The sequence below is a fragment of the Convolutriloba macropyga genome, unplaced genomic scaffold (genome assembly GCF_964194025.1).
Source record: "Convolutriloba macropyga unplaced genomic scaffold, txConMacr16.3 SCAFFOLD_1899, whole genome shotgun sequence".
Lineage (NCBI taxonomy): Eukaryota > Metazoa > Xenacoelomorpha > Acoela > Convolutidae > Convolutriloba > Convolutriloba macropyga.
In genome coordinates this window covers 6946-32829 of record NW_027450011.1, presented here as the reverse complement: position 1 = coordinate 32829, position 25884 = coordinate 6946, and the positions used below count along the sequence as shown (strand labels likewise).

Here is a 25884-nt window from a genome sequence, read left to right as displayed (position 1 = left end):
CTCCGGAGTCCGCTGCTGATATCACGTTCACAGGACAATCAGACCTCTCCATTTTGATGAAGTACAGATCTTTCAACAACTGTATTATCCGAAAACTCACGAACGCTTTCGCGTAAATTGCAGAGGTCACTTCAACCCAGGTTGACATGCGTGACCCTTGACAGCTCTGATCAGATCATTTCCCAGACTTTGCCCTCTGATCAGACCATCATGCGAAACAAAGACCTCTGATCACACTGTATTTCGACCATTGTCTTGACATTCGTTGCCTTCTGACCAGATAGTAGTTGTGACCAATTCTCGGACTTTTGTGCGAGTCAAGCGTTTCCCAGACCATGTAATTTGGGTCGCACCACGCCACCGGTGTGCGTCCCAAAAGGTCTGATCAGAGCGGTCTAGGGTCGCACACCTAAACATGGGAAGTTAACGTCCCTACCAAATGAAATCAACGCCCCTACCACTTTCTCCCTACCACTTGACTCATACGAGTCTAGTATGTTCTTTTCATACTACCTTTCGGCCGATCATTGTTTTTCATGTCTGGACATAGACATATGGGTCACTTTACCCCTTAAATTCCACAAAACGTATCTTAATATGTAAGGTAAGAAGGGTCTGACAGTGTTGGTTATGTCGACAAATGAGCACTTTACTAACTCGTATTTATACAATGTCTTTGTCCTGTGTCGCAAAAATGCACTGAATAATGAAAGGTAGGGGCACTGGCTCGTAATGGTACTATTTTGCGTTGTGCTCGCGGACCTAATGCCAAGTCAATATCAGTACTGATTCAGAGCATTGATTGTGTCACTTTTTACAGTTGTCAGGTTTTACGAGCCTTGTCCAAGACTTTCAAGTGAAAACAAAAGTCGTGACCAAGACTTAGCAAGTCTAAATTCAAGTCTTTGCAAAACTTGCCAAACCTAAATCCAAGTCTTGGCCAAGACCTTGCAAGTCTGAATCCAAGTCATGGCCAAGACTAGTCAAGTCTCAATCCGAGGCTTGGCAAAAACTTGGCCAAGACCTTGCAAGTCTAAATCCAGGTCTTGGCCAAGACTCGGCAAGCCTGAATCACAGTCTTGGTCAAGACTTGGCAAATCTAAATCCAAGTCTTTGCAAGTCAAAGCTAGGTCCAACAAACTGCAAATTTGATCACAAATTATCCAAAAATTTTCACCGTGAGAATGAGAGGTTTTTCTAAAAAAACAATTGGAAGTTGTTTTTGGAAACTTACTGCAGCGATGATTACGTTTTCTTCGTAGACGCTGTTTGTGATGCTCATAAGGCTCTTGAATGTCGGATAGTTGATTTTTTTCTAAAGCATCTTCATGAAAATGAGTTCCTAAATTAGGTGCGAAAAAACAGGAAACTGCAAAACGCGAGTAATTTTGTTGAAATCTGCCGACTTTAGACATGATTTGTTTGACTTCCTGGTTGTCGCACCAACTGTGTTTATTAATTGCTCTCTAAGAAAATTTGCGGCAAATTTTTAAAACGTGTGTGTTTTTCTTAAGACTCGAAGAAGATGATTAGTATTTTAAAGGTTGTTTAGAACTCAAAGCGAAGTATTGGTAGAGCGTCCTTTTTATCGACATTTTTTGGGTTATAAAACAAGATGCAAAAAGTCAACACAGCACGTGATGTAAAATATTTTTATGTCAAACGGCTGACCGAATTGAAGAGCAGAGAAGATTTGGTGGTGCTGTGTTCATAAAGTGTTTTTGAGAGAGAGAGAGAGAGATAAATAGCAAAAAAATAGGCGTAAAAACATGTTCTCTAAGCAAGCGAAATTTTTCAATCAGGTGCGGTTTTTTTATTTCGAAGCAGTTTCTCGTTTTTCACTATTTTTTCGTGTAACGTTGCATTTATGAGTTTTTAACAAACAACTGTACTTTTGGGAAAGCCACTGACCATCTCAATCATATATTAGAGTTTTATATGCAATAATGCGCTATTTTTGCAATTTATCCGACACCTTTTTAGCGGATTTTGAACGCTATTTCACGTTGTTTGTGTCCGGGTAATTTTTTGGTATAAATTGGTTTTTATTGTTTTATCTGTGGCGTTCTTTTTTATGAAAATTGATTTCTTTGTTTGAGTTTTTGTGGTCTTTTAGAATTTTTATAAAGATCAATTGTATAATTATGGGCTAAAATTTGATTGGTTGTTACTGAGTGAAAACACAAAAAGTTCTGATAGCATATTCCTAAAACGATTATAGAGTAATAAATTCTTTGTTTTTTATTTCTTTTAGTTTTTAATTCTTGCTCATGTTTTAATTGTTTTCTATTGCATTTTTGCCTTATATGGGTCCTCAATGAGTTCGAACAACTGTTCTTCAGTTTTATTGCGAGCAGTTTTTGAGACCTGACATCATTAAGATTTTTTAAAAAATTTTTTAGATGTTTTAGATTATGGTGTTGAATCACTTTGTTTTTGCTCTATTTTTCCCTCCTTTACAATATGTGTTAATGTTTGTGCTTTCCTGTCACTTGTTAAAAACAATTGCAGACCATATATTATATAAAATGCTTTCAAAAAGACTCACAGAAAAAAACTTGTCTAACAAAAATTTCAGGAGGACATGTTCCTAAACTCCCGTTATAATTTGTGTCTTCCGTTTATTGTTTCCTTTTGAATAGTGTAATGAAATCAATATTTTTATCAGTTAATGGCTGATTAGGGTGTAAGTTTTTCCATTGAGTTGATTCCAGTTTTTACGACTCGAAGAGGAGTATTGAGATTCTATAGGTTTTTTCGACTCGAAGAGGAGATTCTACAGGCTTTTTTTTTAGCAGAAAGCAAGTTTGTTCATGACTTGAATTTTGACTTCTTTCTGTTCGAGAATTTAACTCCGTTGGTTGTTGACTTCTGTTTTCGAACATTGGACTTGGCTTCGTTTGTAATGTATAGTAATTAGGAACTGCTGCTAATGTTCAAGGTGAAGAGGTCATTTTGAGATTTTTTGTTCCTACATAAGTCTGATCCCCTAATATCCCCTAATTATCTAACCTACACCACACAACCCCCTCACCACCTAGCTACCACCTCCCCCACCTATCTACCCCTTCCCCCCAACACCTACCTACGCCCCCTTCTACTGGCTATGTTTTTTAGTTTAAGCAAAATAGCTCTTGAGTCGGACTGTTGACTTGCTTTCGAACATTGACTTCTGCTTTAGAACGTTGATTTCTCTTTGCCAATATTATGCTTGGACATTAGCTTAGTTTCTAATAAATAGCAATAAGGAGATGCTTGTGATTTTCATGGTCGAAATGCTATTTTGAGAAATTTTCCACTCTGAACAGTCCGTTCTCCGTATTCAAAGTACAGAAACATCCACCTACCTGAACGCCCTATCTTCCACCTTACCCATCTACTCCTCACCCTCTCCAACCCCTGACCATAACCTCACCTACCAACCAAGCCCCCAACCACAGACAACTAACTTCCTTCTCTCCCCCTCCCCCCGCATGTCTGCCCCAACCTTTCCATACTACTGGAGCTACCCCCACTTACTTACCTATTATGTATCAACCCCAGCTACTCACACCACATAAAAAGACGCCAAATCTACTTACCTGTTCCAATGTCACAACAGCCCCTTGTAAGCGATTGAAGATCAAAGCCGTTGGAGCTTAGTGGTTAAAATGTCATTTGTAATCGTGGAGGTAACAGGTTTGAACTCCTATGTGGTCGGAGGTTTACAATTATTTTCAAAACATAAAAAATTTTCGATACTACACCCTGTCTTAAATTGACCCGCCTGTCGTTCAAGAGCAATTCATCCAATGTTTTTCAGTTTGTTTTTTGCCTTGATTGAATATAAAGTCTTAATCGTTAGTGATTCAGTGAAATTGCCAATCATGGATTAGTTCTGTATCAGTCTAATGTTGTCGCTTTTTATATATGGCACGTGTTGAATCAAGTCTTAAGACTTGACAAGTCTTGAGGAAGTTTTGGTCAAGACCTGAATAATCAAGTCATAAAGTCTTGAGTCAAGTCTTTAACGCAAATTTTAGTGTTGTTTTTAACTTTTTAAATTGAAAAAAAAATCTGTGATTTCCGATGGATTCAAAAGTAAAAACGAAGCGCAGGAGAAAACGAACACTTCCACAAAATTCACTTGATGGGGAAGACAAAGTTTTTATTATACCAGTCATGGTCACTCCTTTCTGCCAACTAAAAAATGAATTCCCAGTAAACATGGGAAATTTTAAGTTGATGGATGCTCAAGTTACAATTATCTTGGCCAGATTAACAAACTTTTTGCGAAAAATGCGGTGATTTTTGGCTAGTTTTGAAATGCTTTAATTTTTTTTAAATGTCCTCCCAAAACTCCAGGCTGGTCAACTGTGCAATAATTAAAACCTGTCAAGTTTTGATGAAGAAGACTTTACTCAACAATTGGCAAAGTCTTCGACAAGTCTTCACAAGTAGTAAGATTTGAAAAAAGACTTGACCAGTACTGATTTGTCAATTTGAGACGCGTATTTCACTGGAGAAGTACTTATCAAGACCTGAATCTCGTTTTGTGTGTATAATTGCCAGTATAGCCACCCTCCACGAAATCGCAAAGCCCAGTGAGCTGGTGGAAGGGTGTGGGCTGTTTGCGCTATAATCATGGGAAAACGCTCTCGGGTCGATGTGTCATTGTATTTTAAGCTGCGATTTCCTTAGAAATGCATAAATATTACAATAAATTGGTTAAATGCGCTAAATATGCGTTAAATGCGATAAATTTGCTGTGCTTACGCATGTTTCTTTTACGTAATTACCAAATAGTTCCTAGGTCAAAAAAATTAATTCAGTTTCAAATAAATATGAAAATAATTAGAGAAAAGGCGGATTGATTGTTGAAAGCACCTGTTTGTAAGTCTGACCCTGGAAGACAACGCTGAAGCTGGTGGATTCACTTACCAGCTGGAAAAGTGGAATGGAGCCAAATGGGTTGTCGAGACGGCCTCTGGAAACTCAACATCCACCAGTGCAAAAGCCAGTATTAGCACGTGGGGTGCTGTTTACAGAGCCACAGTGTATGTAGAAGACGCGTGTGATGGGTATACATTGTCAGAAAATGCAACTACTGGAATTTTCCAAGCAGGTAAGATTAAAAGTTTTTACCGTGCTCGTTTTTAAGGAATGCCAAAAACCATCAACTTTAAATTTGTAATTTTCTTACTTGAAAAAATATTGTCCTAGCACACAGATAGCAACACATTGAAATTGAATTTGAACTTGAACTGAAATTAACCAAAAGCGGTCAATCAAAATAATTTATAAAAACTGCCTGGAGGGATTACCAACGAGAAATACATCTCATGAAGTGGTAACCCAGGAAGACCTCATAAAAGAGAATTAAGCTAGATTAAAGGAAAAATGTGATGCTATGTTCAGAAAAAATCTTTGCTTTTGCAATTATCGACGACATGCGTATTTGCTAAATCATTAACAAGACTTTGAAAATCTTTCTCTCAATTCGTTTAGGTTTAACGGCAAAAATCTGTTTGAGCAAAAGAAAATTATATGCAACACTAATTTGCCCGTTTTAAATGATTTTTTTCATCCAATTTGACGTCAATGGAACACTAGGCCGAAACTTGAATTTAGAACTGCGAGTTAGCTGCCTGTTTTCCAGACACTGTAAGTCCAGTAGCTTGTTAACAGAATTATTTGACACTTGCTTTAAAATTTTAGGAAAGATTTACGTCCAGAAAAGTTCAAAAACGGTTAATATTCCGTGATACCGCATAAGAAGTCACACAGAATCGGTTTCTCTCAGGAGGAAAACTGCTCCAATTATTCTTTTTGACAAATCAAAAATTAATCTAAGATATTTTTTTAAATATATTGCCATATACTCATAATTGATACTTAATTAAAGAATTTACAAATGCGTTATAGAAACAAATGAGCTGATTCCGCTAAGAAATTTCCAGATCGGTACCCAACACCGAAAAACTAGGAAAATTTAGCAAAAACTTTATCGACGTGCTGCATAAATGTCATTTTTTTCATCTAGAATGTGACCTAGATATTTACATTGGTCTTTTTCCTTAATCAGACTGTTATGAAAATAATGTCTAGGGCGTCAGTTTTTTTTTCAAAAACACGTCAGATTACATTTGCCGTAGATTTCAATCTATTTATTAGAAATAATCCGTTCAAAGCTTTTCTTAGCTCCATCAACAAAACTTTCCTGGATTTTTATTTAGCTGGTTAAAATTGTTGTATCATCAGCAAAGGGAACAATTTCAATTGATCCGCGGTAATTTTCAAGATCATTAATATTTATCAAGAACAGATGCGTAATTTCTTTAAAATTCTAGGAGAACACCTCGGAAACCGTATCACTCCACTTTTTGAATCAAAACGTTATGATCAAGTGTATCAAACGCCTTCTCTCATAAGTCTGAGTAACTGAGCAATCTTATTGGTCTGAGGGCATTGAGCTCAAAATCTGTGGCACGCATATAAAGTAGTTCCAGCATTGCATTTTTCCATTATTGTGCGAAATAGCCGACTGATAAGCAAGAGTTAAAAATACTGCTCAGGAAGTCTGAAAAGCCGAAAATAAAGGTTTCATAATGTGTCACTCATGCCACCATGACCAAAACTATTTTTAATTCTTAACTGTTTTTGCCTCGCATACTCCATTTGCAGTAATTTTTTGAAAAAAAAAGATCTGTTAAGTCTTAATTGATCGGGTTGTTTCCGAGCTACCTATCAAATTCTTCGGCGAATTTTGATCCAATTCGGAAAAAAAACATAAAATTATTTTGCAACATTGTTTGGGCTTTCTTAAGAAGTTTATTGAGTATTTGTTTTATTCCTAATAAGCATCTTTGTTCTCATTACATTCATATTAATGATTCCGTCAAAACAATTACTATGCGAGTTTTTAGATTGAGTTTCTACCTGATTGCGTTTTTTTTCTGGAAATCTATTTTCATAGTAGGCTCTTTAACTCAATTTTTGAAAATTTTTCTTTCTTCTTAGCACTTCCCTTTTCAAACTTTTGTTATACCATTAATTTTTCACTGACTTTCTCTTCCTCAACGGAAAGAACTTATCAACAAGCTTGCCGATTGTTGTTGAGAAGAAGTCACATTTTTCATCAATAGATTTGTTTTTGCAAATATCATGCATTGAGAACAAAAATTTGAGGAATCCCTTTTTGACGGATTTCTCAAGCTCTGCAAGATTCTGAAACCACACAACTCTTGCTCTTGTGTTTTTGCTATTGAGTCTGTTTTTTAAAACCAATAAGGCAAAATGATTGGATTGGGAATTGATTACTGTTTTAGTAGTTAATTGTTACCTGCTTAATATATTATTCAGGCAAGTTTTGCGTTGAGGGGTTACTCTGGTAGAATCTTTATTCAGTTTTTCTAAACCAAAGATTCAATAGGAATTCAAATACTTGTGGTTTGTTTCTCCTATGATATCATTATCAAAGTCCCCGCATTTTAACTGTTCTCCATCTAAATTTTTCAGGAACATAAAAAGCTCTAAATGATTAAAAATATAATGTTAATTTTAAAAAAGCAGGTCAAAATACTATTGATAATATTACATTGTCAATGACATTTCTCAAAAACGAATCACAACCTCTCCCTTTTGCCGGATCCGTTTTCCCACAACATATGGTTGATAGTCATCTATTCTGAAAAACGTTAGGGGATCATTATGTCAGCCCTGTTTTTACAAAAACAAATAACTTTTGGCATTATTGAAAAACCTCGGTTGTTGCTAATGTGCTGGCAAGTATGGCATCTTAGTGAATGAATTTTTAAGAACAAATCGAAACGCTTCTTCACTAAACTCAGCAAAATCACTTCCAGTAAGTTATCGATCATAAAATTAAATGTCATCACAGAACGGAAAATTTAAGTTATTAAACACTCCTCGCGATGCTACATATTTGACATGCTCTGATTTTGACCAGTACAGATCACATTGTCAGCACTAGATGCATGCACCATGCTTTTTGTTTTCACTATCGTAACCTAGGCAAAGTGAATATAGGCTTCTTTTTTGGAAAATGTTTCGATTTAAGCATTCTTTTGTCTTGATGTATTCATTGATATCCAGTTAGTGGGCATAGGTTTCATCTTTTCACCAATCTGCACAAGAATTTCAGGCTCCCTATTAATTCTCGCATATTTAAACCTTTTTCGAAAGCGTAGACCAGAACTTCCTGCCCGGTTTTAGTTAACTTTTCATCCATAAAACCTATTTGTTATTATGTCGATTTTTGTATTCAGCAAGGAATTTTTTTCGAGACCAAATGCAATTTTTTTGGCTAAAATGTATAAACTATTATTGGTGGCAGCTCCCTCGGGTCGACAATTCGCCCAGTTCATGACAAGCTACCCGATCAACCTCACTGCAGTCCACATGAAGCACTTCGGTTATGAAATTGACCACGTCAGTAGTAACATTGGCGTTTGAGATCAATGGTGAAATTCGGAAAACAATTGTGTTTTTGGAAGAATAGCTTTCGACTTCGTTTACTTTTGAGTGCAATTAATGCATTTCATTTTGTAAATGAGCAATTTGGTTCACCTTAGCTTTAAAATTATTGCACATTTGGCTTAGGAACGCTTTTAATTCAGGCTGAAGATGTAATTTTTCGAGTTGTGTACTCAAATCTTCTTCAGCAGTTACTGCATTGTTCATTTTAAATAAAGCAAAGCAAAAAGAGTATGCGAGAAGTGACTGTTCATTAGCTGCTCTTACGTGTGCTTTTGACCTCTTTAGCCTTTGAAAACCTACTGAAAATTTTATTGGGTCAAGTATACGGTTAACAAGATTCCAGGAACGCCTAGCATCCCACGCTAAGGTCCCAAACACAATCTAAGTCACCAGTGGTGGTCTTGTATTCAAAACTTCATGGCCTGGAAACATAGAGGAACTCACTAAACTCTGGACGTGATCGAACACTATTCCAGCCACTAGCTGATGAAAGACAGGTGAACGGATGAAAGCCAGGACATACGTATTTTCCAGATGGGACAGTATTTGGTCGACACATTATGGTTGACACAAAATTTTGATCACCGCGCGGGCTTCTCAATGCTATAACCTTCGATTGAGCATCAGTACTGACTGAGAATCACTTTCTGAGAATTATAAATTTTCAGAATACTCAAAATTATTCAAAAATAAATCGCCATAGATTATGTGTTGTCTCTGAACCATTTTGAATAAGAGCAAAATTCAGAACAAAGATTCTCTGAACTTCTCTGAATCAGAGAAAATTCAGAACTGAATGTTTTCGAATCAGACTGTCTGAATCAGAGAGAGCTTCACTGACATAGACTGACTCCATTTTGATAGTTTTATGAAAAACATTCTGATCCAATGCTGAATTACTCTAAAAGATACCAAAGTAAAGGTATAACTTATAATTTCAGATTTGGAAGTTCCGGCTGAAGACCCGGTGCTGTTGTTGACGACAGATGGCAACTACATGTGCTTCTTATGGCGATACACAAACCCTAACTCTCAATTTAATCTGGCCAGGGCCCAGTTTTTCCAAAGTGGCACAGGCAAGGATGTATTCACTCAAGCTGGCGTCAGTGTAAGTTCACTTTCTTAAAATCGGATCAGCTATATATTTTATTCTGGTTTTTGGCCCTGTGTGAACGTCAAACAAAAGCTCATCTTTTTGTCGAGCAGGCAAAATAAATATAACTGTGCTATGAAAAACATTTACGCTTCCGAGTGACTTTCTGAAAAGCGACCAAATGTAGATCAAGTCAATTTAAATTTAACTTGCCAATTTAGTTTACCTGGTGTAATGCAAAATCACTTCAAGCCCCGTACTGTTCTTTTTTAACGGTCGCTGCCCAACAATATTAAATTTTTTAGTGATCATAATGAAATAACACTGAAAATTAGACCGACAATTTTGTCAAAATCAGAGAAAGAACAAGTGTGAAACAGTCACCAATTTTACACTGGTTCGGTTCTGAGATACTATGCGTGCCCAGGTTGCCCGAAAGCGGAAAACTTGGTAAGGCAGTAAGTTTTTGACGAAAACCGTACTACGATCTTGTTAAATTTTCTACGGTCCGTAGTAATAGGGCCGTACTAAGATTTCTAAGTTACCGTATTACGGTCGTATCAAGATTAATAAGTTGCTGTAGTAAGGCCGTATCAGGATGGATAATGTGCCGTACTAAGGCCCGCACCAAGTTTTATAAGGTGCCTTATAATAAGGAAATAGCATGACAACTTTCGGAAAACCCTTTAGTCAAGTTTAAAAAAATTACTTTGTGAGACATTTCCTGTATAATTCCTGTGTTTTTCCCTCCTCTTTTTTCATTCTGGGCTTGGGACCTACAGTGGCGGAGTAACTGAAAAAATTACAGGAGTAAGCCCGAGGAAACGGTAAAACCGTGCCTTTAAGCCCTCTATCCAAGCAAATCAACGTAAAAAAATTAATCTTTTTTGTAAATTTTTGATTCCAATAAAGATTTCGCATTAATCACAAGACATGTAGTTGGTAAAAACTAGGGAATCAGTTAAGTTAAAATAAGCATGCTTTAACAAAAATAGACAACTCACAAACCCTCATGGTCCTCTTTGTTCTGAAGAAACTAATACCTAGTCTTTATGAATTTTTTTACTGCTTTATAACCACAAAACTGATTGAGTTCCACTGAGCAAAAAAATTTTGAGCGATTGCATTAGGGATTCCATTCAATTAAAACAATAAAAACTAAACCACATTTTGTAATTCTGTGGTATTGGATAAACTGGCTTTTTGGTAACCGATCATAGTTTAAAGGATGAGTCATACTTTAGCTCAGAAAGTCAAATAGTGGCAAGGAATTGAAAATTTTTAAAAGTATCCCGCTAATAGACAGCCCGAAGTAACCACCCAGTGTATTAAAGTTTTCAACGTAAAACCCTGAAAATTTTTATGTTGTTGTTTACCTACTAATTCTCTAATCATGTTAATGTATCTTCATAGCACTCTGTCTAATTTTCAGAGTAAATTCATTCTTATTAATTATGATTTTAATAAATTTGAGAATCAATTTTTATTACCACTGTGGACGTTTACGATCCGACTTGTGAAAAAGAAGTGGGGGTTGAAGAGTTTTGTATTACATAATTTGATAGTTAAGGCCATATAGTCTCTTTGTTAAAATTTTTTTCATTTTTGCTTTTTCAACTCAGAAAAGAAGCAAAATTTATCTTCGGGGCACGCGAGTGAGCTTTCAAGAACAAAAAATTTGAAGGTTAAATAAACAATGAACTGGCAAAAGTATTTGCCATTTTTGGCCTAAATTTTTGAGATTTATGCAGAGGATAAAAGATGAAAAAATTCATGTCTCTTTACTTCGAATTTACACTTTAATACGAGCAACTGGATAAATATAGCGAAGAAAAAATAAGATATCTCGTTTTAAACATTGAAAAAAAATGAAATGTAATTGGTTCAGTCACAATTTCATATCTAGAATTCTTTTTATTTGAGAATGCTTTTTGTTCTCTGAAATTAAAACAGGAAATGCTAAAATATGTCTATTGTTTTTGACTGGGCATAAACAATGCAAAACTATACTCCAGAGTTCATCTGTTAATAAATATAATTGTTTTGTAATGGCTCAGTACTGAAATACTCTGAGTGGTGACTCCGAGTAAAATTTCGGAAACAAATTGAATCTCATAACCTCCCAGCGATATGGCATCTCTGCCAATCAACACCTTTTAATGCAATTATTCCCAAATGCAGGGTTTATGAATGCAATTTTCCAGACATAATTTTTTTTCTTTGAAGATTTATATATCTGATTCTTCAAAAAACGAGCGAACTGAAACTACAGCTTTATAAAAAAAGAACACTTTATTTCAATTAGTTTGAACCAAATGAGAAATACAGTACAAGGCCATTAATAAATCAGCAGTTTTCAATGTAAAACCATGAAAATTTTTATGTTGTTGTTTACCTACTAATTCTCTAATCATGTTAATGTATCTTCATAGCAGTCTGTCTAATTTTCAGAGTAAATTCATTCTTATTAGTTATGATTTTAATAAGTTTGAGAATCAATTTTTATTACCACTCTGGACGTTTACGATCCGACTTGTGAAAACGAAGTGGGGGTTGAAGAGTTTTGTATTACATAATTTGACAGTTAAGGCCATATAGTCTCTTTGTTAAATGTTTTTTCGTTTTTGGTTTTTCAACTCAGAAAAGAAGCAAAATTTATCTTCGGGGCACGCGAATGAGCTTTCAAGAACCAAAAATTTGAAGATTTTCTTTGAAGATTTGTATATCTGATTCTTCAAAAAACGAGCGAACTGAAACTACCGCTTTATAAAAAAAAGAAAACTTTATTTCAATTAGTTTAAACCAAATGAGAAATATAGTACAAGGCCAATAATAAATCAACAGTTTTCAGTAGAAGTGTACAAAAATTTCTCTGTTTGATATATAAAGGAAAATGAGTAAGCAAGTCTACCTATAAATCATCTCAAAACTGGCTTTTGTTAGTTCTGAGTGTAAAAAACATTATCAGCTGATTAATCAGTCAATCGTTTGTTTGAGAGCTTGCTAGTAGTGTTCACTACCCTAATACGTCTTGTCAAAGTTTTTTAGTTGCAACACGAAATTTTGTTCTGATCGTTTTGTTAGAAATTGCTCTACTACAAATCTTAGTTTTTGTAGGAAACGATGGTTGCCGAGACGATTGTTCCGTTGAAGAAATTCTCTGTAGATTTTCTTCCTTAAATTTCACGGAAAATTATTTCATCTTGTTACTCCCGTCTCCATTGTTTAATAAAATAAGTTAGCTTCGCGATGACTTCACTATTATGTCATAGACTATGTTCTAGGTTCCTCTTGCTTTCGGTCCATTAAATCAGAAGATCCAAATTCATTGGAAAACATCTAAAAACTTATTGCATTGTCAAAGTTTTTCCTAATTGTATGTATGTTTTCCTCCTTTATCCAATCAATAGTGCTCAATTAATAATCTATAGTCGTATAACCTATCGAAAAAGTTTCTGGCATATGCTACTTCTTATTTTAAGTGCGCCTGAAAAACGCCAATAGTAATTTAAATCTCTCTCCTTCTAATAAATGTCAGCTAAATTCCTACGTTGGTCTTTAGGAAAACAGGTAATCACATACCTAGGCATGGACTGCTCTGCTTACTTCCATGTCATCTGTGACTCGCAAATTTCTTATCTTTCCGAATGTTTTACACGTCTAAAATTTTCTGTTTGTAAGGTACAACTTTTTGTCAACCTTTTGACTGCAACAAAAATGACAAGCTGTTGCCTGGTAATTGAGAATACAGACACAGTTACACAACAGAAGGATCCCATCCCCAGTGATTCTGAAATTTTTATCGTGTAAGATCTGATAAAATGGTGATCAAAAATTTTATCGTGTAAGATCTTATCTTGTCTTACACTGTAAAAATTCTGCCATACGTGAAATTTGACCGTGCAATAGCTGATAAGAGAATTATCAGATCTTATAAGATAATAATTCAGTTTTGCCGAATTGTTATCTTATAAGATCTGATAAGTATCTTATCAGATCTTACACGATAAAAGTTTACGTAGGGCAGAATATTTTACTGTGTAAGATCTGATAAGACATGTTTTAATGATTTAATTATAACCGTATAACCTGAAAAAATTCCTATCAAAATGTAAAAATAATTGGTCAACTGAACAAATTATAACGAAAAGAAAATTGTTGGTTCTTTTGGCGGCAGTTTTATTGTGAGTCTTGACTAGGTACTATGGCTAAACTTAGCAGTCCAAGATATTTTTGGTCATTGAAGAAGTTTTTCAGCCTAGTTTGATAATCAACACTTCAGAGAAAGCCCCTGACACCCAAACAATTTTTTTCACAATATCTTAAAGGTCTCAAATTACAGTAGAAGACACTTTTCTCTTTGTTGCTCAGACACCTAAGTTTTGCATTCTGTGGTTTTTTTGGCTACTGCTTGAAAACAACTCTGAATTGTCTTCAATATGAAGAATGTGCTATACTTCAAAAACTTTTATCGTATGAGATCTGATAAAAATCTTATTAATTTCTCATAAAATCTTACACGATAAACATTTTTATCGATAAACATTTTTTTCATGCCTTATGTTAGGCAGAATTTTCATCTGAAAAGAGTGAAGAATAAGATCCGAAAAGAGTGAAGTTTTATCGTGTAAGGCCTTATTAGACCCAATAAAATTTTTTTATCGTGTAAGACATGATAAATTGTCTTACAAAGTCTTAGTCATGCCACGCATAATCTTATAAGAACTTAAAAGACAATTTTGTAAGAAATTTGTAAGATTTTATATGATAAAAATTCTCAATTGTCTGGGGATATTTCTAACATTTATTAGTGTTAGGCCGTCAATGAACACGGGGAGGCAGAAAGGAGCCTTTGAGATTCTCCTTCAGTTAAGCCAATTTGATCGTCATTATTCAAGCTAAATTTTATCCGAAAACTGAGAAAAGTGATAACACGAAGAAAACAATATGAGCGCAGTAAACATAATTACACAATTTTAAAATTTACATAATTACAAAGTTTTCAACACTTTTTTCTCACTTTTTTGATGTTTCCGAATTAAAGCAATGACTATAGAAGTCATTATTTTCATTGTATTTTAGTAGAAAAAGTTCATAGATGAGAATCTTTTCTGTAAACTTTGATGTTGGTTCGTAGTAAATATAAGTTTAAAGAAATCTCAGAAAAGGATTAAGCTCGTTTTATTTGGTTGCCCAATAAAAAAGAAAGAAAGCAATATAAGAAATTTGAATTTTTTGCGTTGATATAAATGACAAAAATATTGCTCTATTGTCAATTAATTACAATTTTTTTATGAGCACTTTTCCAATTCCCTTATGTCTGTACAATTTTCCAAAAGATGACTGAAGAACCTATAGGTATTACATTGTTCACATGAATTAAAAAACTTGACAGTTTTTCATAGAAAAAAAACTTTTAAAAAATTATTGTGTAAAAAACTAATCAATGTTTAAAATTTCTAGACACCTGAAAAAATTCTCGTTAAATCAGGAAAAGTTAGGTAACATTGAGAGTAAATTGGAAAGAGTAAATCGGATATTGGTTTTTTGTCTGACCTCCTGGAAAATTTTTAATGACTTGATGGAAACTTAGTACTTTTCGTAGTTTTTTTTTGAAAAATCGGAAAAATTGAATAGCTTCAAAATGTTTTGGCGTTATCCGTAAAACTTTTAGATGTTTGTTCGCAATAGTAAAACTAAAACCATGGTGACGTAATCGTGAGATTTACATGGGTTGCTTTTCAATCACGAGAGACCACGTCAATCCTATTAATTAATTATATGAAGACCCATTATCATATAGACCAAGTGTTTCTTCATATTAATAATGAAATGACATCAATCTTTTCTTTAAAGGTGAGATAAATTTCGATTTTTTTATCATAACAAAAAGCAAAACTGTTGTTGAGCAAGTCTCAAATTTGATTTTCTTGTCCAATTGAATTGTTCTGAAAAACTGGTTTCCACAAAAATTTGAAATTCGACAATTTGTGTTTCACAGTACAGAAAAATGGTCAATTTGATATGGGCATTCAGACAACAATTGGTTAGCTTTGGCATATATTCGGTTGAAATGCGTGGAGCAGGGAAGAATTTGTATATCTTCGATTAAAAAACATAATAAAACAAGATCAACTCAACTAGGGAGTAGTTTTTCACCAAAATTTGGTTATAGTTTGAACAAATTTATTCCTGAGCAGTTCTTAGGTATAAATGTAAAATTTCGATACGTTTTGGTAGCTGTTTTTAACTATATGACAAAACTGCTTTAGTTTAATTAAATTAGAAAAACTGTAGTTTTGTAAATTAAAAGAGAAAAAGTAAATTTGTGGAAATTATTGGTATATTGGAGAGCTAAAGAATCTCCGATAGAAATTTTGGTGAGCTTTTCAAAAAAAGCTGAAAAGAGTCATTATCTTTTTAAGATTCAATTGTGGAAACAATTGATTTATTTTGAAAAAAACTTGGCAAAAAATCATCAAAAACTGGAAAAGCTGTCGGGGCTTTAATCAGATTTGGCTTAGAACTGGGTTATGTGTTAAAAATGGTGTACATTTTACAGAAAAATTAAAAGATTTTTAAGATTTTGATACAACTAAACAAGTTTTGGGCAAATTTTGAGCAACTTGGGAGAAACCTAGGAAGTCGGGAGAAATGGGTCAAAAAGGCGTAAAACTTAGGTGATTAGTGATTAAAGTTTGGCTAATTATTGTTAAAATTTTGGCTAAAATTGGATACTTTGGATTGATCTGTCTACAATTGGGTTAAATTAGGTGTATATTTGAACAAACTCATGAAAACATTGGGTGTTTTCACATGAAAAGAAGAAAGAAAAATCAAGAAATTATTCCTATATTTGGTTAAAAATGTTTGTTAAAATGGTAATCGATCAAAAATTAGACAATTCTTGTTGATATTTTGTTGAATGGGGTACATGTTCTAAAAAGTAAAAATTAGCCAAAAGGTTAGCCGTCGTGTTGTTGTTTAAAATTAATCCCATAAGGATCTTGCATCATACAGATCTCAATTTTTTAAAACTTTTAGGTTTCAAAAATCAATATTTTTCTTACAAACGATAGCCTACCATTTTTCAACCTTAATTTTACATTTATTGAAATTGGTGTTGGAAAAAACCTCATCAGCAGGCACGTACCTCAACATACCAATCCGGAGAAGTGTTTCCTCTGTTTAATGTTTGAAAACCAAAAAAAACCAAAAGTTTCCATTTTTGTTAGCCTGAAGTGGTCACAATTGAAATATACTTTGAAAATGAACATATAAAATTGTACTGTAACGAACATTTGTACAAAAGTTTGCTAGTTTGAGATTTCAGATACTGTAACTAACAAAAAAACTTAAAATTTTTTGTTCATTTTTGCTCTAAAAAATTATTGAATTCAGTGTAAAACAACACCGTACACGAGTTATAAAATTCAGATCTAGAATTGATCTTTATGGTTTCAGGTTTCGGTAACTTAAACTGAGCTGTAAAAGTTTTTGACGTTTTTTTTTTCGGGCCGTAATTAGATCCATTGAACTCTCCGTAAAAAAACATCCTATAAAATCGTATTATAACATTAAAACCGCAATATTTTTTGTAGTTTCTTGATTTGAAACTGAAACTACCAAAATTGAAAATATTAAGTCGTACAATCTGATTTTTTTAAATAACAGAAGGATGTTTTAGATGAACAAACTCATCTGAACATTTTAAAAAAAAAATCCATAAGGAATGAATTTATGACAAAATCCAAAACACAAAGCAGTTTTGTTATAAAATATATATTTTTACAGGGTAAATATTTTAATATAATTGCAAAAAAAAACAACATTGGTTTATGTGGAACTGTTGCAAATGTATTGCAGTTTTTGCAGACCTTGCAAATAAATTCACTCATCTACAAGTCGGCTTTGACTCGCAATTCGTTAACTTTCTTTTTGATGATAACAACCGTGCTGTAGTACTCCATTGTCAATTTTCCCCTGATCTTCTAAGTTCAAGTCTGGGTCGAGAAAATTTAAGGCTGCTGAGGAAGTTTTTTGTCATTAACATGAATGAGACACCATCTTTGTCAGAGCTCCTTGGAGGCTGGATCGGTCATTCCATTCGGAATTTTGAATGAGGACATGCGATCATGAACCAAAGGTTTTCAGCAATCCAGGGTCGCAACCATGATGATTTGCGCAACCACAGATGATTTGGTTCACCTTGTAATTTTCAAAAATAAAAATAGCCCGGATGGATAGTTCCATGGTTCGGAAAGAGGTGAAATCATATATGAAAAGAATTTCTTTTGACCCATGAAAATATTTTTTTCTCTATAATAGTAGTATAAGATAAGACAGTGAGTCGTCCATGAAAAAGAGTGAGCTCGGCCGCTTTCATCTATCAAAATACCGTGTATGGACCCATGTACAGAGTTTGTATTGACTTTTGTATCGACATTGCAATTTGAGTCAATATTGTCCCCCTTGACTTTTTGGGTCTTTTCATGGCTTCGTGAGGGCTCTCAACTTAGACAAAATACACTTTAGTGAGAGGTTCAGTCCATTAGGTGAGTGCGGGTGTGTTTCCAGGGCGAAAAGGGTATGTTCTGCATCAGAGGCATCCAAGCCGACACTTCACAATCTGTCCAAGTGGAGTTCTCTGTTGGTAGCAGTATCACCGCTGATGGGGAAAAATACTCCAAGTTTTCACCTACAAAAATTCTCCCGCAAGCTTATGATTTCTCGGGTAAGTTTTATTCTTCAAGCTGCAAATTAACGAAAACTTCCGCCAGTATAAACGTTTTTACCTGACCCGAGTAGCGAGATTAAATGCGAAGGGCAATAAAGGTGCGTTGCATGAGTTGAAAAATGCGATAGACTGCTAATATGGGATTAATTAATAGCCCGCGTCAGCCTCTCAACGGCTATTATTTAGGCGCTCTCCTTTTTACGACTCGAAGAGCAATGGTGATCTGTTTTTTACGACTCAATGAGCACGTTAAACGGATGGTTTCAGTCAATCGGTTGAACAAAATCAAAAACGAAAGAGACTGGAGTGGTTTTGAGAGAGAGAGAGAGACAGAGCGCGCGAGAAAAGTTGTAAAAACTTTTACTGCTAAGTGAGCAATATTTTTTTATCACGCACAATTTTTAAAAAGCGGTTTTTCAGCTTTATTTATATTTTTCATCCAAATGTGTTTTGATCATTTATATAAGCTAGTAACAAAACTTTTATGATATTTTTGAACTTTTGAAGCAAATAGTTGACTATAAGATGCAAATTTGTGCTAATTTTGCAATTTTATTCAATTGGACGCTTTTCTGCCGTTTTTTGTAGTCTCCTTAACTTTTAAGAGCATTGGAGGAGCTTCTTTGGTCAATTTTTAATTGCTCTCGAATGAAGTTTAAAGCAAATTTTTAACGAGTGAACGTGCTGATCTTTTTTTAAAATAAAAAATGTTGCTCGTTCGTTTGGAAATTTCAAGTATCTTTAACGACTTCGACTTTTTATATTTGTAAAATCTGATTTTATTTTCATTCACAACTGTCATCTGAGCGCAACTGGTCGCAGTTCACTACAAAAAGTCAAATAAAAACTGCGCAAATATTTGTTCAATTTTTACATTTTAAGTATTATTAGTGGTTATAATGGTATATAATAATCCCTAATGACGTCATTTGGAACCCCTCTTATTAGTGAAGCAGGTTGAAACAGAATTGAGCTCCCAGTAGTCGTGCAAGTGCAACTCTTCCGATGTCAGTTGGTTACGTTTGTTGTAGTTTTTTTTGGCAATCTTTCAGTTTGATTGAGTTTGTTTTTCAAAGTATGTTAAAAAGCAAACAAGGTAATTTTGATCAAGTTTTAGACAATCACCCACTTTTTCAAAATTTTCACCCCAATTTTATCTGCATCTCTTCAACAGGTGTTGTAACCAAGAAATTAAACCTCAATGCACTTTTCACAAAAACAGACGATTAATTTTAATAATTTATCAGGCTTCCTTTGTATATAACTGAAAAGAAACGGGCGTGTCAGTGATTGCGCAAGGAAATTTTTCAGTGATTTTTCAGAACAATAGTTGTGCAGTAGTGCAGCATTTGCATTTTGTATTGAAAATTGTAAAAAATTATTTGATTTTGGTAATTTTGCTTTCCCTTCCCTCGTTTTTTTTTACAGGTGCCGTTTGTGTTGTCCTCTCTATCAAATAATTTTCAATTTTTGAATAAACAGTTTTTAAACCTTTTTTGCCATCTGTTGTTCGGGAGCTGCAGCTAAGAAAGACAGTTTTTCCGTCATTTTTTCAGTTTTTCTGATGCTATTTTTAATCAGTTACAGTTTCAAGACAATTCGTGTAATAAAATTGGAGGTTAGTTTTTTAGTGACTAAATGGTTTTGGCTAGAATAAATAAATGTCTGGAATTGGCTCCAGAACCTTTCGGCATTGTTTTTTGTGATCGTTTTATCTTTTTACGTTTTATATAAATCGCAACTTTCACGCTTGACTTCTGGCTGGCCTTAGATTTTTTTTCAGTTGAATTTAGAAGTGATTCAGCAATTTTAGGCAAATTTGTTCAATATCGAAATACAAAATCAATAAAAAAGTATGCAAAAAAGCCAAGCACGAAGACATAATACTATGAGAGAGTGCATCGAAGTTCCTTACAGTAGAAGACTATTTTGTTTTAATTTTACTTATGTTCATCCAATTTAGAGGCTAGCTTCACCTCAATTTTTGAATCTAAAGACATTGCGAACCAAGTTGGAACATTTTTCGGCCGTTAGAGAAAATTGGTTGTCCTGAATTTTTCTCATTAATTTTCTACCTGTTTCAATGTCAGCGTTGGGCAGGGGAATAAGAGCGGCCATTTCGCGGCAACTTCCTGGCTATGTTTAAACTGTTAGGTTTCGATTACCATAGTATTTATAATCAAATTATTCTTCAATTCAATTTTGATTCTAGGGTGATCAATTCCTCCCCCAATGAAGGAGAATTTTTAAAAAGACGTTTTTTGGATGGAGAATGGTGTCTGCCTCTCGCCACCCAAAACAATTAACGTGATCCATTTTTTTTGGAAAGCGGGAGCTAGCTAATCACAGTAACACCCGTTTCGTACAACTCGTCACCCCAATAGATCAAATATTAAAATTTTGTTCAAAAAATTTTGCGTAAACGACTATCCGTAAACTAAAATGACAATTTGTTATGATTTTGCTGGATACTAATGGTAACAAAAGCAAGACGACAGGAAGAAAAAACTACTTCAACTTTTCCAACTTTTTTGGCAACTTTCTGTCCATTTTTCATTTGGTCAGCTTTTGTACAAATATTTTGGAACCCAACTTTCAGATAACCAAACAGTTTTCTTTGGAATGTTCTGCAAAAAACACTCGAATATTCCCTAAATGAAAAAATTTTATTTACAAGTTTATCTCCTCCAAATGCTGTTTGTTTTTCAAAAAAGGCAAGTAAAGTTGAATTTAGAACCGATTTATTTTGTCACTGTCTTCCACGCAAAATTGGTTTGAATAGTCTAAATACGGCATGCAATTGAGTGATCTCAAAATATTTTCCATTGTTTAAAAAATCATTAAAAAATAAGCTCTTTTAAAACAAATTGTCATGAAACAAAATTAACGTCATTTAAGTGATGACTATATCATTATCTCAACCAGATCTCAATCTGTGTTGAATCAGTAAAAAAGCAAGTCGTGGGTCGGAGCTCTGATCATGACACCTTTGATATGTGACAACAATTGAACTAATATTCGAATTATTGTGCTGCTAAATTTATAATAAATTCATGTTAAGCAGATCGAGGTTATCAATTTTCCTCGTTTATGACGATATCATTTCTTTTTTGACCCCAAATAGGGAGTATTGTGTTTTTAGACCAGCAGGGCCGAAAAAAAATTAACGAGAAAAATAGCTGCACCAGTACTTACCGTCAGGCCAACGTCTGCCCCATGATTGCGTCAACTCTATAGCATACACAAATTTCGTTCTGCTGCACGAACAAGCAAAAAACTGCCTCATAGGTGGGCTTAAGTCTGCGCCTTACTTTGGTTTAAACACTTTTTAGTCCCATAAACCTCTACCACACAACCGCAAGGAACTCAAAACAAATAAAAGGTGGAAATATATTGAGAGTGTCTGCTATTTAATATCATTTCATGGGCTCTTTTTACTGTCCAAGACAACAAAAGTTTTTAGTGGGGAATTTTCCTGGCAGCCTAAGAGAAAACTCGGGCTCTTCTTATATAACCTTTTTCTTAACTCTTAATTTCAAATCTTTAACTGGAACTAAGGATAGGCAAAGATACAAAAAAAAACATCAGAAAAGCTGAAAAATTTAATAACTATACAGGACAAGAGAGAAAATATTTATAAGGGCACACGAAAACAAGAAAAGGATGTACATATAAACAAAAAATCAAACTTGTTTATCAAAAAAAACATTCTTTCACCAAAATTTATCCAAAGGTGCCACACCAAAAACTCATGATGATTTACCAACCTTAACAAAAGCAGATACTACAAAAAGAGTTTGAGTTACATTGAAATCCTGCTTGACACAGAGGGTCAAGTTATCTTTTTTTAAAAAAATGCCAAATTATAGAGATATTTTTCGATGAAACTGCAAAAATTGGTTTTATATATCACGTATCGTGCATAATTTCATAATATAAATTTCCATACCCTAGAGAAATTGTTGGCTCAATATACGCTTGTCTTATCACTTCGACCTCCTTGACCCAATTGTGCAAAATTAGGACAAAGTTTATTTTTATAAGATTTGCTTCCTAGTTGTTGACATGACTTGCTGACCTAAACTTGTTTACATCAAAGTTTTTTAGCTCTGAAGCGAGCACTTGAGTTTAATCACTCAAATAGAGGACAAAAATTATTAAAGGAATCAAACTCGAATTTTGGTCTGGGCTGGTCTCTTCAAAAAGAATTTGGAACAAAAACTTGAATGCACTGAAAATTTGAAGGAGTTAGATCTGGATCATAGGTGATTTTAGTCTGCCTGGATTTTTTTCATAAGCAAAAACGGTTTATATGGGCATTTTCATCAGTCATTTTGAACGAGGAGCTGAGCCAGGGAAACATACATGGACTGCGCATACATTTTGCCGTTTTGCACACTACCTGCGTGGTACCTGAAGGTACCTGCAATTGCAGATAATTTTGCCTGAAATGCGCACGTAGTCTTCCTATCTAAAAATTATATAAAATTCTGCTGCACAAGTCGAATGTAAGGTAACCCAGGTTGAGGTCCCAGACCGAAAGTCGATATGTCCAGACCGAAATGAACGCACAAGGTGGCGTCGTGCGTTCAAAATTACACGGTCTGGAAACACGGATGAACGCACGATAGTCTGGACATATGCAATTTTGAAGTTTAAACTTACCAGCACAATTTACCCTAACTTTTAGGTAGCCTACCCTTAAAGTGAAGGTTTGTAATGGTAATTTACCAAAACAAGTTTATGTAAATTGTGCAAGTAAAATTAGCTTAATAGTGCAGGTGAATTTTTCCTGCACACCAGCTTACCTGCCCACTGTGAAGGTGAGTTAAACTATACGTTGCTTAGAGTCAGAGCTCATAAGTCTTGACAAGTCTTTAATCAGTTTTGACGAACACTTTAAACGTCTGAAATCAATCTATCCCAAGTTCTGTCAAATCTTGTCTAGCCCTTAGACTTTAAAAGAGACGTGATCAGCCATAGTCTTAAGCCAAGACGTGTAATTCAAAAAGTAAGTTGACCAATAATTGAAACTCATTCGAGATTACCCGTAGAAGAACTCCGAAGGTTCTTACAAGAACTCCTAAGGGTATTTCAGCGGCCATAGACTAGTAGGATGTGAAGTAAGGAGCTTACATGTTTTAGAATATTCAATCGTGAAAGCTTACTCAATACTATGCGATGCCGCTGGCGGAAGTTGTGACGTCACTTTTACTATTGATGGATCAATCAGAAATTTCATTGACGACATGTTCGTCAAGCTCAATGTAAGTAAACTCAAAGACGAAAAACAGCTCACCGTCGAAGAGTCGGGCTGTGAAAATTTTCCATCAAATAAATCTATTGTTGTCGGAAAATTATCACCACAAAGGAAAAATGGTCAGAGATATGCTTTTTATTAGTTATAAGAGCCTCGGAGCGAGATGGAGTGAAGCCCTTTATTGGGGCTGAGCGTAACAATTCAGAAATCAAATTGAATAGCGCTTCAAGGTCATTTTAAGCCTTAAAGCTAGAATAGTGTGACAAGCGAAATTTAATGCTACATTCTATAGAACTCATACGGATTTGTTCAATTTCTTCAACATTTACATTTAGCAACTATTATTAGTACACAATCGTCGTTCATGAAGTCAAACTATAGATCAAACTCAAACTACCTCAACCACCAGCAAAACAATACTACGACTCAACAATATTGCATCAGATTCTTTGCGATTGGATTGCGAATCAACCTGTTATTGATACAGAATATTCGACAAAATTTCTACATGGTTAACAGATTTCCCATGACATCAAATTTACACTGAAAAAGTGACGTTATGGAAAAGTGTTCACATTCTGTCGACATTATTATCTACAACCAATCAACAGTTGAATTTGACATGTAAATCCACGTGACTTGCAGCATAAAAGGAGCTTGAAAAACTAACAAAAATCAGAAGAAATCTGCAATTTTGGTTATATTAAACTGAAATACAGTGCGTATTGAAGCAAACTTTCTTGAGCGGTAAATTACTTATTATCGTGTCTTGTTTCTGTAGATCATATTAGTGATTGTACAGTTTTAACTTTACTTTGACTTGTGAAAAGAGAATTAACTTTAATATTCTCAAAACTTTCTTTCTGAGGAACGAAGTTCCTAAGTAAGAGAAACTTTGTGCAAAGCATAAAGTCAGTTTCTCTTACTGGCTTTAACGAAGCCTACTCTAGTTCGAAATTGGTGTTATTGAAACCAATAAGGAGACTTGCTAACATTAAAGTTAGAAAAATTAATATTCTTGTTCAGTTACAGTTACAGTAATTCAGCCCCCTTCTGTAATCTTTGTAGCAAAAAGTTGAAACTTTGTACAAATATAGCCAAGTTATAATGCTACAATTTGTAGGAACGGGAATTTCTATATTCGGTTTATAACTTGAGTTAATAACCAAGAACTCAACAAAAATTGATTGTTTCAATTTGAATTATTTTATTATTCTGAGAGAAACAAGTTTGTTATACAGCAAAGCTGAGCGAATAGTTATCAGGAGTAATTTAGCAAAAAGTAACGCAACTGTATTCTACAGTATAGCGGATAATACAGTTCACAAAAGTTAACTGCAAAAACACAATGTCCGGACAGATTTGAAACCGCTGAAACGAACTGGGCGGTGTAAAGTTTTCCTTGACTTTGATAGGAGAGCAGCCGTTACATTTGGTCCGCCGACCCCGACAGTGGAAGACAAACTGCTGTCCAATCTGATGAAAAGAGTGCCGAAGGCACCCCTCAAAGAGAATCAAACAAATCAACACCAACAGGCCAGCGAGGCGAACAGAAGAGTGCAATTCAACAAAGAAATTGAAGTGCGAACCCTGCTCAAAGGAAACCAACAAAGCAAAAGCGACAGTAACCAGGCAAGTCAAGCACAACCAGCAGAGAGGAGCTTCAATCAACAGCTCACAGGTACGATAAGAAGCTTCAAGAGTTAGTGGAAGAAGTTAACACTAAAAGAAGGCTTGGCTACAAAATAATTGAAGATTCAGATCGACCCAACAAACTAAAGGTCCTCTATCAACAGATTGTCCACCTCCTAGAGGAAGAAGTACCCAAGCAACTGCAGCGTCGAAAAAAGCTTCAGCCCTACCAAGCAAATTTCGTTGAAGAGCATCTGAAAAAAGCAAGAAAGTGCAAAGCAAGTTTGGACTATCATTGGCTTGCATATATAAGCAAAGGCACGCAACCAGAAATGAATGCAAAGCAAAGCAACGCAACCCAAGCAATGAACGACAGCGAGGGCAACAACAACTACCCAACGGACAACCCAGCTGCTCAAACAGTGCAAAATGGAGCAACAGCAAGTGGCCAAGAGACGGAGAATGTTTCGGAAACATCTTCAGCAAAGCAAAGGCGAGAGGAAAGGATGAAGAAATTCGATATCGAATTCGAAACCAAGATGCGACTCGAACAAGCACGGTTTGAGCGGAGGAGGCTAGAGCTGGAAATGCAAATGAAGGAACTGGAAACCAAGCATCAACTGCTGGAGGAAGAGCGCGAGCTAGAGCGAAAAAGTGAAGAGAACAGCATTAGAGAACGATGAT

The 25884-nt window shown here is 34.8% G+C and overlaps 1 protein-coding gene across 1 annotated transcript; it reads left to right on the top strand.

Annotated features, from left to right (window-relative positions):
• On the top strand, positions 1–25249 carry LOC142355545 (uncharacterized; the record flags this gene model as incomplete). The annotated part of the gene is made up of 6 exons (XM_075407669.1): positions 1–61; positions 4878–5104; positions 9420–9586; positions 18149–18305; positions 23454–23575; positions 25105–25249. Coding segments are annotated over 6 exons (879 nt in total), but the record flags the coding sequence as incomplete, so codon positions are not given.
• Between the last annotated feature and the right edge of the window lie 635 nt (positions 25250–25884).